This window comes from Podarcis pityusensis, assembly GCF_964106645.2.
Source record: "Podarcis pityusensis genome assembly, chromosome: 4".
NCBI classification, from domain to species: Eukaryota; Metazoa; Chordata; class Lepidosauria; order Squamata; family Lacertidae; genus Podarcis; species Podarcis pityusensis.
Genome location: NC_138027.1, coordinates 57,533,982 through 57,553,294, shown reverse-complemented (window position 1 = coordinate 57,553,294; position 19,313 = coordinate 57,533,982). Strand labels below are relative to the sequence as shown.

At 42.1% G+C, this 19,313-nt stretch overlaps 1 protein-coding gene across 1 annotated transcript; it reads right to left on the bottom strand.

Annotated features, from left to right (window-relative positions):
* Positions 1–367: 367 nt before the first annotated feature.
* Positions 368–19,301, bottom strand: PWP2 (PWP2 small subunit processome component). The gene is made up of 21 exons (XM_081003738.1): positions 19,143–19,301; positions 18,066–18,178; positions 17,543–17,637; positions 17,190–17,289; positions 16,664–16,807; positions 15,383–15,518; positions 14,243–14,472; positions 13,367–13,510; positions 13,052–13,122; positions 11,827–11,963; positions 11,165–11,313; positions 10,617–10,764; positions 9,700–9,850; positions 8,778–8,958; positions 7,472–7,619; positions 6,948–7,056; positions 4,670–4,735; positions 3,523–3,741; positions 2,768–2,918; positions 2,241–2,315; positions 368–1,285 (listed from the first exon to the last, which is right to left on the bottom strand). Exons 1-21 carry the CDS (start codon positions 19,158–19,160, stop codon positions 1,138–1,140), a joined length of 2,733 nt encoding a protein of 910 aa, XP_080859864.1. The 5' UTR covers positions 19,161–19,301; the 3' UTR covers positions 368–1,137.
* Between the last annotated feature and the right edge of the window lie 12 nt (positions 19,302–19,313).

The following is a 19,313-nucleotide window of genomic DNA, read 5'->3' as shown; positions in this document are numbered from 1 at the left end:
TACAACAGCTGAGCATTTGCTGTTGTTTAACGTAGGAGACCACATTATTACATACAACACTTTCCCACATTGGAGTCAGGGTAATTTTCTAGTACAGTGGTACCTCAGGTTAAGTACTTAATTTGTTCCGGAGGTCCATTCTTAACCTAAAACTGTTCTTAACCTGAAGTACTACTTTAGCTAATGGGGCCTCCTGCTGCTGTCACGCCGCCAGAGCACGATTTCTGTTCTCATCCTGAAGCAAAGTTCTTAACCCGAGGTAGTATTTCTGGGTTAGTGGAGTCTGTACCCTGAAGCATATGTAACCTGAGGTACCACTGTACTTCATAAAAGTAACTGCATGCCTTAATGCACTCCAGACAACCTGTGAAGCTATGAACATGCCTTTATTACTCGACCATATTTTCATGTTGGTATCTGCGAATACATCATGGATTATGAATAGCTGGAATCACTTGTTCATGGTTGGTTTCTAGAAATTGTCGACCAGAGTTATTTGGGACATACAATGAGCTGCTTCGCAAGAAATATTTGCCTAGATATTCATTCAGTTGATCTCAGATCCCAGTAGTCCTAGTATTTGTCTTTCCCCCATAAACAACTAATAGTTGAATTTTATATCAATGAAATTGTGCTAAAGGTCATTGGACCATTTGCAATATGACTGCAGCACTTTTACACGTTTACCCTCAAGCCAGGAAAAAAGCCATGGCTGGGATCCACCCCCACTCGCATTCCAATACTTCCATGCATGCCAGAAGCCTATGTTTTATTCCAGTGGCACCCCATGTATTCTTGCAGGATGCCACTCTGAATGACTTCCCAATCCAGAAAGGGCTGTCAATGGAAGGAGGGAGCTTCAAAGTTCCTGTGCAGAAACAGAAGTCAGCTGGTGGCAGATGGATCCTGCTCCTCCTCCCAGGCATCTAAAATGTCTGATGACATTGTCTAGCTTAAGATTTAGCAGTATCAAGAATTTACATGCTAGTTTAGAAACAGAGGACAAAAAGGAATAGCCTGCTTACTCCCAATCATGTTGCTGCATCACCTGTACAAAATATGCCTCTATGAGGGCTGCTCAGTTCTCAGTGAATACCACTGTTTAAATTACATGTATGAAAAAGCATTCTCAAAAGTTCATGGAAGTGCAGGCAATTCTTCCATGACAGAGTCATTATTGGAGTCTTCCAAATCTTCATTTTCAGACACTTCTGCTGTACGTTTCACACCCCTCTGTTGTGAAATGGCCATAATATATTTCATGTTATAACAGTTCCAGTCACAACTGTAGAGACAAAGACCATTGGAGGGGGGGAATTAGGTAGATTCAAAGCAGTGCATGCAAGAGCTTTCCTATGTTTATAAAAAGTAGCCAATAATCAGACCACTATCAGCAACATACTACTTGCATTGGTTCACACATGCCACACTCATAGCTTAATTTCTCAAGGCAAACCTGAGAATGGCTCCAATGAAAACTATTATGTTTGAGGCAATATGAAAGTTATGTCTGTGGATTTTAATTGAGGATGCTTCATTGGCTTCATACTAGCTGCTTCTGCAAGTAAACTCCATGTTGCAAGATGCTCTAAGGCTGAAATAACAAACAGATCTAACATACATGGTGACTCTCTAGCCTGCCAGACTTTCCCCAAGCCCTTTCCTCACCCCAGCTTTCTCCATGCTCTTCTGCTGATCAGTGCAGCCCAGTGAGGAAGGCCCATTTTTCATCCCCACAAAGACACACCAGAAGGGTGGAATTAAGACAATGGGAAAGAAGACCTCTTCCTGAACTAATTGGAGCAGGTTAGCTATTGGGGGCTGTTTGTTAAGGGTATGAGATTATGAGTCTGGTATGTACTGTGTGTTTGTGCGTGTGTGAATGGGGAATGCATGTGTGCATTCAAGGATGGAGTACAGGACTGTCCCTACTAACCAGTAGTATGCAGCCCCCAACTACCTACCCCGCCCCTGAAGGAATTTGGTGTTGGGAATGGGAAGGGTCCTTAAGGCAACAGGAAGAGGTCAGTGAGTGAATGGCAAGGAACTTGACAGAACAAAATCACACAAAGCTAGAAGATCCCAGGTAAAATTATCCCTAATACAATGTGGGATGTTAGGTGGAAGGAAGGGGAAAGGGAATTTTCATTAAGAAATGCTCAATAGTCTAGTCAGAGTCATCTCTTTCTACTGGGAAGAGAAATTATTTGAAAGAGAATGCAACTGAACAAAATACGTACAGTTTGGAAACGTCTTCAAAGTGACGCTGAATGCTCTTCTGAAGGAATTGAATGGTGGGCAGCAGTTTCTCTGACCTGCAAAAGCACACAAAAAACTTAACACTTGGTTTGTAAAAATCATTCTGTACATTTTAAGAATAAAAAGGGCTAAATTCAAAGAACTGAGACAGCTGTGAATGGTGACTTGCAATGAAACAACTACTACTTGCAGAAGTGGTAAATTATCTCTCTCTCACACACATACACAATATTGCTACAATTTAAGGTTCTGTCCACCGTGGCAGCTACCTGGCAATTAGGAATGTAATTTTCAGTCCAATCACCTTAAAGGGATAAAATTGGTACAAATACCAATTTTGCTAATTCAAATTCACAGTCTAAAGAATGATGTTTAATTTTCTAAAGCTAAGCAGATCTGGGCCCAACCAGTTCTGACGGGAAACCATTCCAAATTTCTTGGATATGGGCAGGATACCAGTATGTCTTATTCTCTCTCTTCCCACACCCTTATCCCCAAGGTCACTAACCTTGTTTTTAACTTGCATCCATGTAACATAAGCAACTTCTGAGTCCAGATTAGATAGAATTCCAAATGACGAGATGTCTCAAAGGAAGAGGCTAAAAATTCTAGCATTTTTTCTATATACACTTCTGGAAGCACTGAGGAGATTACTTCAACTGCAGTTTAAAAAATAGTAAGTTATTAGTTTAAATCACATGTGCAAAATCTTAAGCTAAAAACCCCCAGTATATTCTATATGATTCATCACTAAGTTTTCCAGTTCCAAGTTGTTGTTTTTTTAATTAAAAAAAGATATCTCCAGGCAAAGGAAATCCAAATCAATAAGCTGCCATACTGCACGATGCTATTCTTTCCCTATTTCCCCCTCTTCTAGATTCAGGTAGGTAGCCGTGTTGGTCTGACGCAGTCAAAAAATATATATATATAAATAAAAAAATTGTCCAGTAGCACCCTACGAGACTAAGAACAAACTTAGTTGGTCTCTAAGGTGCTACTGCGCGCGCGCGCGCGCGCGCACACACACACACACACACACTCTATATATATATATATATATTCTCTCCCCCTCTTTCTGTTCCTCTAATGGTCACTACTTGCATTCTTGCACATATGTCAAGCACCTGAGATCATTTGGGACTTCATATACTTTCCCTTCTCCCTAGTATATAGGCAAACCAAGTATTGGAGACGTCTTAGAACCTCAGGAAATCTAGCTTTCTGCAACCACCACATTAGACTGGCAACAGAATTCCAGCTTACTTTCATTGTATGGAACAGTTTCTAGGACCTCCTGAATCAGCTTCTTCTCATTCAGTCGAAAAGACATGACAATCGCCTTGGTGTACTCCTTCTGAACCAGTACTTTACGAATACTGCTAGGGGTGATGTCAATTTCTAGGTCATATGGATCAAAGACCAGACTAGAGTCCAAAGAATAGATAAGAAGACCTTCTGTGGTTGTTGCTGCCCAGCTTCGTCCTACAAGAGAAATATTGCTTGTACTAGTTAAAATTGTTCATGTCTGGAAGGAGGAATATTGGAAAATTATATTAAAGACAGCTTTTATAAACCATGATCTTGAAGAATAAACCTACGTGTACAAACAACTTTATTCTTTAACTGTACTGGCTGGCATAAAACATGTATTTTCCACTAGTCAAATCAAAGTTCAAATAAGTGACAAATATCTAGTAATTATGATTAGTTATGCTGTTCTAGGGGTGAACTAAGACAGCCATCTCATTCCAAAGCAAGTAATGGTGGGAACTGTAGTTTAATTCAATTCCCAGTTCCTTTAACAAACTACAGCTTCCACGACACTTTGGGGGAAGCCCTGTGCTTTAAATGTGTCATGTGACTCTACCCTGCCCCTGTCACTGCAGATCCTTGTTTCTTGAAGTTTCCTTCACTACTCCTTCCTGCTGCAAATGAAAGGCAGAGGTCTGACTGGTTGCCTGTCAATGCTGATGGCAAGAGATGGAGGCACAAAACAGCATGTGAGGAGTGTTAGGGAAAACACTCAAGACAGAGGCATAGCATGGGGAGGGCCAGGGGCGCATGATTTTGAGGGAGCACAAGCACACAGGGATCCCCACATGTTTCATATGGGCATCAGTTTTGTGTGGATACCTATTTGGACATTTGGAAGGCTTATTAACGTATGTTTAATTACTTACTAATGGTGGTCTATCTTTAGTATTATTTATATATGCCAGTTATCATTATCCCTCTTTCTCTTCTTTTATTTCCTCTTTTTCCTTGTTCTTCTCATTAAATTCGCAAACAAAAAAAATATTAATAGCAATTTTTAAAAAGACAGCCCCTTCCATTTCTTTTAAACCACCACAACCTGATCCTAAAAGCAGCAGGAGCACACCACTGCCAGCTCCCTTCTAAAAGCACCCACCGGTAGGAGAGAAGCGGAGGCAGGTCACTCTTATTTCTGGTTTAAAGGAGCGAGAACTCATGTCACCTGAAACAAAGGAAAAGACAAATTTAATTAACTTTGCATGTATCAACCATGAGAATCCATGTTAATTCCATTTAGTTAGCCATCAGTACAATATTTCTATAAAGGTTTAAAACTGTTTGCCAGAGTAAAATGTTTAAACAACATAGTGAAAACTACATTTTCGGCTCTATCCAACACTGAAAGCTTCACACAACATATAGTGGTACCTCGGGTTAAGTACCGTATTTTTCGTTCTATAGGACGCACCGGCCCATAGGACGCACCTCTTTTGGGGGGGGGGGGAATGAATAAAAAAAATTATCCCCCCCCCGCGGCTGCCGCCCCAAGCCTCGCGTGCTCGGCGGGACCTTGCAGACACTCCGGAGGGCTCCCCGTGCTTCGGGCGACAAGCTGCCGCCTGAAGCCTCGCGCGCTCGGCGGGACCTCCTGCCGGGCGCGCAAGGCTTGCAGACACTCGCCCGAAGCACGGGGAGCCCTCCGGAGGGCTCCCCGTGCTTCGGGCGACAAGCTGCAGCCCCAAGCCTTGCGCGCTGGGCGGGACCTCCTGCCGGGCGCGCAAGGCTTGCAGACACTCGCCCGAAGCACGGGGAGCCCTCCGGAGGGCTCCCCGTGCTTCGGGCGACAAGCTGCAGCCCCAAGCCTTGCGCGCTGGGCGGGACCTCCTGCCGGGCTCGCAAGGCTTGCAGACACTCGCCCGAAGCACGGGGAGCCCTCCGGAGGGCTCCCCGTGCTTCGGGCGACAAGCTGCAGCCCCAAGCCTCGCGCGCTCGGTGGGACCTCCTGCCGGGCGCGCAAGGCTTGCAGACACTCGCCCGAAGCACGGGGAGCCCTCCGGAGGGCTCCCCGTGCTTCGGGCGACAAGCTGCAGCTCCAAGCCTTGCGCGCTGGGCGGGACCTCCTGCCGGGCGCGCAAGGCTTGCAGACACTCGCCCGAAGCACGGGGAGCCCTCCGGAGGGCTCCCCGTGCTTCGGGCGACAGGCTGCTGCCCCAAGCCTCGCGCGCTCGGTGGGACCTCCTGCCGGGCGCGCAAGGCTTGCGGACACTCGCCGGGGCTGCAGGCTGCTGCCTGCAAGCCTTGTGAGCCCGCGGGAACTCCCACCGGGCTTGCAAGGCTTGCGGATAGCTTCCTGAAGCCTGGAGAGCGAGAGGGGTCGGTGCACACCGATGCCTCTCGCTCTCCAGGCTTCAGCGAAAGCCTGCATTCGCTCCATAGGACGCACACACATTTCCCCTTCATTTTTGGAGGGGAAAAAGTGCGTCCTATGGAGCGAAAAATACGGTACTTAATTCGTTCTGAAGGTCCGTACTTAACCTGAAGCTGTTCTTAACCTGAAGCACCACTTTAGCTAATGGGGCCTCCTGCTGCTGCCGTGCCGCCGGAGCACGATTTCTGTTCTCATACTGAAGCAAAGTTCTTAACCTGAAGCACTATTTCTGGGTTAGCGGAGTCTGTAACCTGAAGCGTATGTAACCTGAAGCGTATGTAACCCGAGGTACCACTGTACCTCCCTGCATGCAATGGAACTTCCTCTCACGTACCCCACCAGTCCCGCCGACACACTCAAGTTTTTGGAGGGCTGGGGAACCCTTGGAACAGCTTTTGCTGATGTACCAGAAAAAGAGAGGCAATGAAAGTCCTGTTGCACAAGTGGAACTCTGCTTGCGCAGTGTTGGATACAACCCATTTCCTTCCCTATCATCACTGTCACTGAACAGATTGTTGCAGTAATGTCTAGGAATCTGCCTATCCTTCTGAATGCAGCGTTGGATGGGGCTGATGGGAGCGGAAACAGATTAAGACAGGTAAACTGCAAGAGAACACAGGAAAGAGGCAACAGGGACAACTTCACAAAACAGGGATGGATGTGAAAATGCTGGTGGCGACCACAGTGCTGGAACCATCACAGAATGTGAAACTGATGGCTGCATCGACCTCAGCATTTTGAAATCTTAAATTCCAAGCGCCCATTCTCACACAATGGGTTTCACTCTTCAGGAGATGTCAAAAGAAGACAAAGTGCTATTAGCTGGACTCCCAGCTTAAAAAAAAGGTTTGATCACCGTTTTAGGAAGTAAAAGTGAGAAAGCATAAACAAAAGGCTTGCTTTGCATGTTCTCACCCTTTCCATTCCTCCCCGACCCTAGCTCACAGAGTACCTGGCACACATGAAACAGCAGATAAGCTGAAAATTGTGAAATGGAAACAGATACCTCTTTTAACTCCCGGAAGAGGGATTGCAACATTATCATCATCCCCAGTTCCTTCATCTATTAATGCCATGCTACCAAATTCAGTCATTTTCCTGCGATCCAAGTACTCCTGTAAAATTGAAAAACAACAACAACATTGCAAAGCTTATATTCTTCAGGTAGAAGGCACATGAATTCAGGTAAACTATTTGGAATTTCTATAATGTTTCAGAATATTTAAAGGGCTACAGCATTTGCTCAATCTCTATCCCTCTAAATCGAAGATGTGCCCATGCTTTCTGGATAAAAGTCACGCACTAGAAAGACAACATTGGTTCATACCAGAAATAGATTGGAATGTCATAACAAAATACTTTGGAGCACATATTTGCATCACTTGGTCCAAAGACTGGATTCATTGACGAATTACAACTCAGGTTGCCACAGGGAAGCAGAAGCACATACATACTTCAGTTTAATAGTGTCATATAGATCATACCCAAACATATACAACAAATAAGGGGGGGGGGGAATCAATCACTAACCTCCATTGCATCCAAAGACAAGTTGCAAGATATTTCAAATTTCTTAATGAGCATCTGTTCCTTGACATGATAAATGCAAACAAACTTTGACTGCCCTCCTGCTAGAATACACTGCCCATCAGCTGAGTAACATAGAGTAGTAAAAGATCTGGGGAGGAAAACAAAGACATGTTAGATTTATGTTATAAGTCAGTCCCTTCCACCAAGAGAGATATTCTGGTTATGCTGCAGATAGATGTCTGTTGTGCTAAGAAATTAGGTCCTCATTTCTCTACCCAACCATTCCAACCATCGCCATCTTAAAATCATTTTTTTATGAACTAAAGAGACTCAACACACAATAGAAGGTCAGGATTGAAATAAACAATGTTGTGACAGCCTGAATACCATGGGGTTATTAATTATAGTAGAGCCTTCTATTTTATTAGTGGGAGATTAAAAAAAAGAGAAAATACTCATATCGCCTGACATATCCATCACTGTTTAAAAACCTACCTGCACTAAGTTCTTTCTTTGCAAAAATTATCTGAATAAGTTATCTGAATACAGTCCTTCAAAACATATGCCTGCCATTCTCTTACTATCTTTGCCTGCTAACATGGTAAGAGGGGTGCTGAATGAGCTCTAACAAATTGCAAGGTTACCTTTCATACAGCAACAAGTAAAACCTAAGACTCTGCCTACAAGTCTGACTACAAGCTCATAGCTGATGGGAGCATTAAGTCAGATGACCACATCTTAAGAAGTTATCAAAACCAGATACTAATACAATCACATATGCACACCTTTATCTGCAGTAAGGAGACACATTTAATTTACAAAAAGTCAATAGGATGCGCAAGAGAGCTTTCAAAGGCAGCAAGCAATGCACAAGCTTCCTACTTCTCTATTAAAACTAGTCTAATAAAACTCAAGTTCACCAGATACACAGGTAGTTAATTCCAACAACTATATTAAGTATCCCTAATTCAAAGGAAGAGAGCTAATCCTTCCTAGAATACGGTCACAAATGGGTTAGATGACACTGGAGATCCCTCCCAACCCTGTGATCAAATAGTCAACCTACTTATGTAACAAGCAAATAGAAAGAGAACCTATCCAGTTGACACTGACACAAAACCCCACACATATATGATAAAAAAGAATGTAAGTTTCACCACCACCCCTCCTCTCCATCCCTGACCTTATACTGTACTCAACACTAATGTCTCATACTGTAGAAAAGACTTTACTACCTGAAAAAAGAGACAAGGCATGTACTTCTGTAAACAAAAAAAAAATTATTTTTTTAAAAAAGGCTACCTACTTCCCCTTAGCAGATTGTTTGGCGGTTATTTTGTCCAGCTCTTTTCTGCCCATCTGAAGGTCATGTCGCCCCACAATTGATCCAGTCTGCACAGCATTTTCATGGTCCCAGAAAGTGATCTGTCCATCCAAGGAAGCAACTGCAAGTTCACTGCCATCCGGACGAAAAGCAACAGCGAGCACTGGAAAAGGTAAGGGAGCAAAACCAAAGTCACGCCTTCCTGTATGTACATTTCAGCCACATTGCCCTCAGTTGTTAAAAACACACACACAGATAAACTCAATGAAACCAGATTCAGAATTTCCAGAAATCACACATGAACACACACGCTCAACACATAACATATCCATCGTCACAAAGACTATATATAATGCTGTGCTGTATAAAGTCGTGCTGAAACATAACCATTTATCCTGGCATTTTTTTCATTTTCATTTTTTTCATTTCTGAACCTTTTGCAGTTTACATTTTACAGCAGGTACTGCTGACACCTGCTGTACCGGGTTGGTTGGTTTTTAATGCAAATGTATGTGTATTGCCAAGCTTTTATGCAATGGAGATTCAATGACTGCATTTACTCATTTTAATATGAATCTTATAATGCTTGCTCATTGACTGTTTCTCATCTGATCCTTCAGCTTGTTATTATAGTATTTATTGCAGTTTATGGTGCGCTGCATGCTTTGCAACCCACCCTGGGACTGGGCAACAAAGAAGGGAGAGACAGAATTGCTTCAAGTAAATACAAGTAAACACAGATGTACTACCTGACGAATTAAGTTCCAGTTGTGAGGAAAAAGCTGCATTATATGCAAGCTTTCTTCCCAGAACCTAGGACCAATTGAAGCTTTAACCAGCCACCCAACATCACACGGAGAACATAGCTGCCTGTATTCGCACAAGAGATTTCCAAGGGACTCACCATCCGAGTTCAGTGCCAGTGTTTCCTTGGTCCTCCAGCTATCCAGCATATCCCACAACCTGACTGTCTTATCCCAAGAGGCACTTGCTAGGACACACTTGACGGGATTAAAACACAGGCTACTGATGGGGCCTTCATGACCAGCTAAGACCTAATGGAGAAAAGCCAATTTGATTTCTTTTATACATGTTGGTTTACACAGGATCTTATACAGGGAAAACAATAATCCACAGATGGAACTATATGCATACAAAATGCAAAAGTTGCACATTAGAGATTTCATTACCGGGTTGCAATTCCCAACATTTAAAGTTACTATAGTATATGACTTTTGGGCCACATTTAAAATCGGCAAAGCACATGACCAGATCCTTCTAATGCACCACCAAATCAGAGCAAGGATCCAGGATCACAAGCACTAGGACTTTCAATACAGCAACACTAGAACAATCACTGTATCGCCATCACAGCTGTGGATCAGCATTGCGAGACATGACTATTAGGCAGCAGATATCATTGCCAGATTCAGCACGGCAGCACACACAGAACAGCTAACATACATGGGATACATCCTTATAATGAATGATCATAATGGGAGTGAAAATGATAGGCAGACCTCTCCACTTGCTTTACAAAGGATTCTGTTGAAGCTATGAAGACACAGGTCACCAAGTGGGCAAAGCTGTGCCGATCAATAGGGTTAGATGTTAGAAGCTGAATTTATATGCAAAAACTGAACATTAGCTAGTAAGATAAATTAAAGATGTGCCTATTTTTAATCATGCTCAACTCACTCAAGTTCAATGATTCTTTTAAATCCTGCAAATATATACGGTCTCTGCTCTAAGGATGGAGTCAGCTTCAATTAAAAGCAGTTTCAAAAGGGGTTGAGACAACCAAAACAAAATGCCTCTTACATCTAAGAGTCGTCCACTCTGCACTGACCACACAAATACTTCAAAGGAGTCCTGAGAACCAGCTGAAACAATCTCACCACTGGAGTCCACAGCCAAGCAAGAGAATTGTGTTGGTCGTGGGGAAGTGAAGGTGCGGAAATTGCGGTATCTGTTTAAAACATGCAGAAACATGATTTAAGGAAAAACTTTGGTGCCTGTATACTATTCTAGTTCAAAGTCCCTCAGTGATATCACAAAAAGTGATGAAATATCCCAAGTGAACAACTGATTAGCTTTAAAAAAATATATTTATACAACCAAAGCCTAGGCTTCTCAATGGAGAAGGCTAGGCTTTGGTTGTTTCTGAAACCAGGCACAATTTTTCTATTGGATACTTTCAAATTATGAAATGCTCACATGACACAATGGCACAAGAGGAGTGTACCGCGTCTAACCAAACAACATTCTAGATATTAATTAGAAATATTCCCTCTAAATTCTCTGGTTTTCCACTCCAAGCTCAGGGAAGAGAGAATTTTGCTGGGGGGGGGGGTAAAAGAATAATTTACCTGTGCAGATCAAAAGCCCGAACTGTCCCATCTAGGGAAGCACTCAGAATGACATATCCTGAAGTGGTAAATGTTACGGCAGATATACTGCTTGTATGTTCTGTAAAAGTTACAAAACAGAAACCACTGCTGGTGTTCCACACCTTCACCTGAAAATAATACAGAAAATGCTCCAGTAAGCTTCAGAAATATTCCTTTTCTGGGACTGACACAGTATTGAGATTCAAGTCATTGAAAGCACATTCCAGTACACCACACTTAGCAGAGCTAAACCTCCAGGGAAGTTAAGCAAGCCATTCAAAATCACACTTGAAGAAGCCCAAGGACATGATTTTATCATTTTGCCGTCAGTTGGAAACCTCACTGACAACGTGATCTGGCCAGACATTACGAGTCGCTACAGCCAACCAAGAACGTGGTCAACTTCCATGTTACACAGCTTTGCTTCTGCTCCAAATATACACTAATGTCTTTTTTCTAAAAAAATAATGCAAGCATCACCCATAGCAAACAGGAATGACAACATATCCAAAATAAATTAAGGTTCCTAGCTCCTAGGAACTTTAAGAGCTCCTTTCTTAGTATCTTTATAGTATATGTCCAGAAATTGCAGATTTTAGAGAACTACGAACTCCATGTTCAATAACATGCGGCAGACTTACTTTCCCATCATCTCCACCAGTGACTAAGTACTGCCCATCTGGAGAATATGCAAGAGAAACCATGCTGTTGAAATGGCCTTGCTGCTTTAGCACATAGGACTCACTCTGCCATTCCCAAACCAGAAGCTGCCCCAGACCTGTAAGTATAATGACAAGTAGTTCAGACTCAAATACAACTATTCAATCTATACATTTTCCTGCAGCACCAATACATAGAATACACCAACACACACAAAGCTATGTCTGTAAATTGCAGTTAATGAGTTCAGAAATACGGTGGGTGTAAGAACTGCACCAATCAAGACTGACCAAACTGGATTCGCATTTCACCGCTCTCAGGGTTCTACTGGATTCTTATTTTTTACACAAGCTTGTGCTTGCCCATATTCACAAGGACAACATGATGCATGAACTGGCAATGCAACACACATTGCCATGACCAAGCCTTATGAGGAATGGTTGAGGGAGCTGGGTATGTTTAGCCTGGAAAAGAGGAGATATGATAGCCACCTTCAAATATCTAAAAGGCTGCCACATGGAAGATGGAGGAAGCTTGTTTTCTCCTGCTCCAGAGGCTAGGGCCCAAACCAATGTATTCAAGTAACAAGGAGATTCTGACTCAACCTGCTATTGTTCGTGATTTCATAACCCAGCTTGATAAAGAAATGGGTCCAACCTCCCTAATTTTGCCTGGATGTGATAACTTTCCAAAGTCTCTAAAGGAGCGATCATATGCACAAGAAGCTGACGCAAAGCAAGCTGGTGTAGGTTAAGAGAGCATGAAGTGAAACCTGATCCAAACACTGTCAAACAGTGGGGCTGCTGCTCTGCCTGAGCATAGCAAGCCTTTCAAGGTGTAGTCTATGGCAGGGCATGCAACCAAACTGAATGGGCTCAGGATCCAGCCTAAGTCGGAGAGAGGGCTCTGGTCCTGCCCCTAGCATGACCTTTTTTGGGAACTTACACCAGCTTGGCTTACCAGCTTCACCTCACCTGGCTGAACCTCAACTGAGCAAGGATAAGCAAGTTATGCTACGGTGTCTTCAACAGAGTCAGCATTGGGGACTTAACACCAGCAGAGCTGAAGATTTAAGCTTCTCATCCCAGCAGCCCCCAATTTATATCTAAAGGAATTTCCACAGATGAAGTGTGTCAAAGGGTTCTCTCAACATAACTGATTGTATAAACAGGCCCTCATTCAACTGCGTGTCTTACAGTTACGCACCTGCACACCCAAAAGCAATCCAGTCACCAGTACTGTTGATAGAAATAGATGCGATCCTTTGGTCCGAAATGCTAAGTAGCAAAAAGAAAGAAAGAAACTGCTTAAAGCGAAGCATTTGGGTGCCCATGCTAAAATTTCAGACACATATAAAATAATGCATTATTAAGTCATAAGAACCTGTAGATGAAGAAGGGACACTAATACCAGTATTACTCTGTCCAAGCTTATAAAGCAGAAATTGCTTTTAAAGAAAAAAAAAGATTTGTTCTTTCTCTAGAACTACATTTCTCTATAATAAGCAATATCCATACTTACCTTAAAGAATGGATGAGATTGAATTCTGGAAGTTCATGGAGGTGAAAAATTCCAGACGCGAAGCCAGTGACTAGTAGGTGAATTTTCTTGTGGTAAGCTGCAGCTGTCAAGGTGTTAAAATCACCTTCTTTGTTGAAAAAGTATCTGAGAAAACAATTGAAATATGCTACTGACATGCGTTTAATGCAGGGCATATTTACCACTCAATTAATTTCATAATACACCAGCAAAAGACCAATGGTACTCTGACATTTTGGACATGAAGTAAAAACAAGTAAAGAAAGGTAGCCATCTATTAAAAATCCAAGCAACATCCAACCCACCACTTTAAAAAAAAAACAAAACAAAAAAGCTATAAAAAAGTCAAAGGAAGAAACAATGTTGTGGTTAACACTGGATACCACCAGCAGTGGCTTCCACCTGCCCACGAACTGTCAGGCACAGTGGGGACGCGGCAGCAGAGGAATGCTTGCCCCCCACTGGTTAACCAGTGAATCAGGGGATAGAATTGCTCTGTATGGCATTTTTCTGTTCCACCTCTAACATGTCCACTTCAGATCCTGCCACATTGACAGGGGAAGTCTGAGCCTGTTTCTTATTAACTGGATGCTTGTTAAGGCAGTGTTGTCCACCGCAAGGGAAAGTCTAAGTGCTTTCAGTTGAACATGCTTGGAGATTGTGGTGTGGGAGATCTTCACACTTTAGAAGGTTAGAATGCCACAATCCTAATCAAGAGTCATGCCTGCAGCACATTCATAGTGTGACAATGAGACAGTCTAATGGAACTGTTTTGTTTTCATATACACTGGCTTTGACTACATGACCAAGCTCCTGGTTGCAACATATTCCTCCTATTCTCTCTGGAAGATCACTTACTTGGCAGCACATGAGTATTTTACTCTCTTTCCCTTCTCTTTTTTCTTATGTGTGCTGGCTTTCCCATGGACCTCTTTGCCCTTCTGTTCTTCCATCAACTCTTCATCTAGGCCTTCTGCCAATTCTGCCTTATCTTCAGTTTGATCTTTTGGGGGTCGAACTTTCAAACCATCTAGTTCTGTATCGCACTGCCAGACACACAAAGCCCCATCTCTGCTGACAGTGTACAACTGGAACACCAAAACATAATGGTTAACATCATTGCACAACTGGAATGAGCCTTAAGCAGACGAGCTAAACAAACATTTGATGTCACTATGCTCAACTGAGAGTCAAAAGGATACTTAGCTCAAAAGACTGCAATTCTCTAAGAATAAAATGTTCTCTCATGAAACTGTAAAACAGAATCTTGTAAGCTACTTGACTTACAAGGGAAAAAATGACCACAGTTCAGCGAAAAAGCATCTCCCTTGCAACATAGTCATGCAGATCCCCAATTTAATCCCTCATGTCTCCAGATAGAGCTGTGAAAAGCTCCTGCCTAAAAGCCTGGAAACTCACTACCAGTCAGTATAGACAAGACTGAGCCCGACAGATAGATAGATAAATAGTTAGATTCAGTATGAGCCAGCTTCCTGTGTACCTAATTACAAAGACATTATCTTTCAATTTGAACTTATTTGAGAGAAAGCAATCTTGGATGTGAGATGTCTAATAAACTGAATTTTTAGACCAAATATAAAGCCTTGTTGGGATCCTACTTTATTGTTATCTTACGTTTATTGTACACTTTTGAGCTCCGCTGTATACATACATTCTAAATATATACATTCATTAACTGCCAAAATGTCCAAAATCCATAACAGGCCCTTCTGGACTTAGAAATATGGGAACATAATATATCTGAGGTGCTGATTGCTGGCTTATTTCTGGGCACCCAGGACATCAGTTCTGGGCACTTTTTAAAGAACTGCCACTGCCCCCCAGATAAGCAATCTGCAGAAGACCCCTACAGTATATAAACACCTTGAGGAAAGTAGACTATACACAGCCTTTCATTGACTTGTGCCATATAATTATCCAAAAGCAAAGTACACTAATCATAAAAACCAATGCAATATATATATAAGAGGTACATACATCTAGACTGTTTCCTTCAAAAAAACAGGCAACAATTGCATCCTTATGACCTCCCAATGCATAATAAATCAGATTGGCCCATCGCTCTGCTCCAAACACCCACGTTGACATATCTTTGCTTCCTACTGCAAAACATCTAGAATAAAAGAATCGTAGTTAGAACATCTCAAAAACTACATCATAGTGGATATGCGAACAAGCAGTTTATACCGCTCAATTCTATTGACAGTGAGAGGCCTTTGGAAAGATAGCAAGGAACGAAGAGACAGATTTGGATCCAAAGGTTCACTGCCACTGGAAGGAAATCATGGGATTCCAAACCACAGTTCCCAGTTCCCGCCATCTGAGTGGATAGTCTCTCCAGTTTAAACTGGGAAAAGGCATTTGGTTGATCCCTTACTGCTATTGGCCAAAGTGTGTACATGTGGATATACAAAACAGAGGCAATTGAAATAGATCAGTGGACACTTAATGATATTAAAAACTGATTTAAGTAAACTTTTATAGACAGTGAATTTGGAGAAATACATTATATTTATTTGAAAGAGGAGAAAATGAAGGAGTCATTTTTAATATATTTCAACAACCCTTTTTTAAAGAATGGAATAATTGTATGGAATGATGGAAATGATTGCATTACAAATCTTAAGTTGGATTCAGAGATCCATGAGAGGATTTCTGTTCAATAAATGGGATGTTTCCAGGTCTAATTCACAGAAGCGTGGGGAAGGTGATTTTCATTGGTCCTTCTCTGCACATATACACCCCAACTACTCTGGAGGGTTGGGGAACCTCTGGAACAGTGTCAGAAGTGGCAGCAGAGAGCTGTAGGAGGAACAGATTAAAAAAAAGTGTGTCCCTCTTTCTGTTCAGGGAAGCTTGGGCTTGACTGCAACACCTTCTGTGTAGAGAAAGAATATTTCCATTTGCAGACAGGTTCTGCTGGACCCAACCCTCTATGCTTACTTTAATAAAAATTGTTTATTAACTCAGGAGTTAACAAAATCTCTATTAACGAGTGAAAAATGTGGACAATGGAGAATCCTGAAACAATAACCTGAACTTTTAGCATTACTGTTAAGGGAATTTATGAGATGAGGCACTGCCTAAATACACTCTCCTAAAAAGAGCAATGCAAGATTTTCTTTTCTTTTCTTTTCTTTTTGCAATGCAAGATTTTCAAAATTATCAGCAGATACAATCAACCCAAGTCGCATTGGTTTTCAATGTATTTGCTCATTTTCTATGTTGCCTTGGTAAACTGCATATATTAAAACTTACTTAGAATCATCTGTCCAATCAATGCATGTTGTTTCGTCATATGCACCATAGTAAGTTGTGTCAAGGACAAACGCATTAAATTCTCGCTTTTTTCCTGGGGCATGGTACATCAGAGCAACGTTCTCCTTTGTGACCACAAATTTCCTGTTTAACATAATATGAAAAATGAACTTAACATACATAATTATTCAGCAGAGAAATAAAAATGAACAAGATGACGCCAAGCGCATGTATTCAGATAATGCAGTAGAATTGTGCAGGTTTCCAAGGTTTATATATCTACACACATACATAAACATAAGCGAAAGTCTGTATTTACAGCTAGATAGTTATTTGTAATTATTTTGTCACCAGACACTTTTGTACAAGAAGCATATTGATTTGGGGTGTATAAAGGTGATCCAGTAAAAAAGGTCACGTTCCCAACTCCTATGATAAGCAAAATTCAATTCAACAACAACTGGTACTACTATCACTTATACATACAAAAAAAGAAATAAACACAAAACCAGGAAGTTTCTCTTACTTTCCATTTGGGGAAAAACAGACACTGTGTACAGGTTTCTGAAAATGGAACCGATGAATCACAGATTTACTGATCAAGCTGACAAGTAAGGCAGCTCCCTCTGTTGGAAAAAGAACAAATAGATTGAGCATCATTTATATTCAGCCCAATTTCAAACTCAAATTTCTAAATGAAATAAAAGTGTCATGTTATTCAAGGGACTATAATAAAAGCAAACAACATTTTTTGCCTTGATTGTAGAACATTATAAAATATAGTTATACTTAAAATGAATCTAACCGTAACTTATATTTCTGTTAAAAATTCGTGATACTGACTGAATTCTTTTTTATTATATTAAAAATCTAAAATACCTTCATCAACTAATATAGCAAGATTTCCATCTGGAGAGAGTCCCACGCATGCAACATTGTACTGGGTTGCCAGTGATAATGTTTCAGACTTGTTACTGGAAGAGAAGAGGGTGAAAGAATCAATAAAACGTCCAAACAGTGACAGAACTGTATGCAAAATGCTAATCTGTTATACACCTCTGCCCAATCCAGGAAGTGTGAATTGCACATAGAAATACATTTCTGCACACAATACCATGTTTCTCAAGCCAGATTTCCTTTATGTCATCCCACATGTATGAAGGGGAGTGGGAAATAGCTACATCCTTCCCAGTGTGAATGCAGTGTACTATTCATTAGCCCATTTTATAACTTTGATAATGGAGCACATTCTTTCACTATAGTGGAATAACAGAAGAGACCCAGAAACAGACCCAAGTAGCCCTTTTAGCAGTCTGTGTTATATGCAGAGGCTCAATACCTCTACTGGTCATTTACTCTTTGAGAAAGCTCATTTATAAAGGCAATGAAAGAAAATGCATACTTTTTCAAGTCAAAGACGGTAATTCTGTTTCCCACAGGACTAATCAGAGAGTTCCCATCTGGAGTGAAATTCAGGTTTCCATGTCGGTAGACTGTACCCAGCAAGTTGGAGAACTGAAAAGAGAGAGAAGCGAAGTGAATGCAGACTTAACCAGTAGTTGGTCTCTAAGGTGCTACTGGACAATTTTTTAATTGTTTTATATAAATACCTATGAAGTTTCAAATAGTACAAACCAGTGAGGGGATAAATTAAGAGGATATAGTGCAGAAGCAGCCAATGTGGGGCCCTCCAGATGTTGTTGGACTCCCATCAGCCCTTGACAACATGGTCAATGGTCAAGGATCACGAAAGTTGCAGTCCAACATCATCTGGAGATCACAGCATTGTCTACCTGAATAACGGATGGGATGAAAGAAGAGTATTTGACTTGTAGCCAACTCATTCTCCCAACCACAGGGAGGATGTGCACAGATGCGTCTATCTGTCAAGTAGGAGGAAAAGACGGGAGTTTTGTAAGGAAAAAAGGCAGCTAGGGGATAGAAAAGATGGTGCAAATGGAAGTCAACATTAATGTTCAATTTCAACGATTTGTAGCATGCCAAGTACCAGAGTCAGCTAGTTAAGCAACACATAAAGATAGCAAATTTTGTGTGCATTTGCCAGATTATGAGCAAATGCGGATAGTCGGCAGTGGCGGAGGTCGGCAGGAGAATTCCTGGCTTCCAAGAGGATTAAAGCTGGACACGCTACTCGAGCAATTTGGCAAGATAACGATTAAAAGGAGCAACAGGAAGGGAAAAGGAGGACAGGGATCACATACTCTCCAACATTTCTCCAGTGAAAACAGGGACATCCTAAGGAAAAGTGGGACAGTCCGAGGTCAAATCAGAAACCTTATCTAAATCAGGGACGCCCCTGGGAAACAGGGACGCTTGGAAGGTCTGGGATCAAGCGGCCGCCCAGAGGCTGGGCCCTCAAGAAACGGGCAGCGACGGGCTCCTCTTGCCAGACCTAGGGCTGCCCAAGCTCCGAGACCACCGGCCAGAAAGGACGAAGCCCCCCGCCCTGTAAGCGAACCTTGTAAGCGAACTTCATCCCCGCGCAGATTCCGGCACTCGGCCGGCAAACACATGGGCAGCACGAGTCGGCCGGAAGAGCCGCTTCGTTTTGCTTCCGGGTTCAGAACATTTCCAGGGCGACCTATCTGCTCTCTTTCTCTCGCTCTCTCTGCCGGCTCCTGTTGCGTCA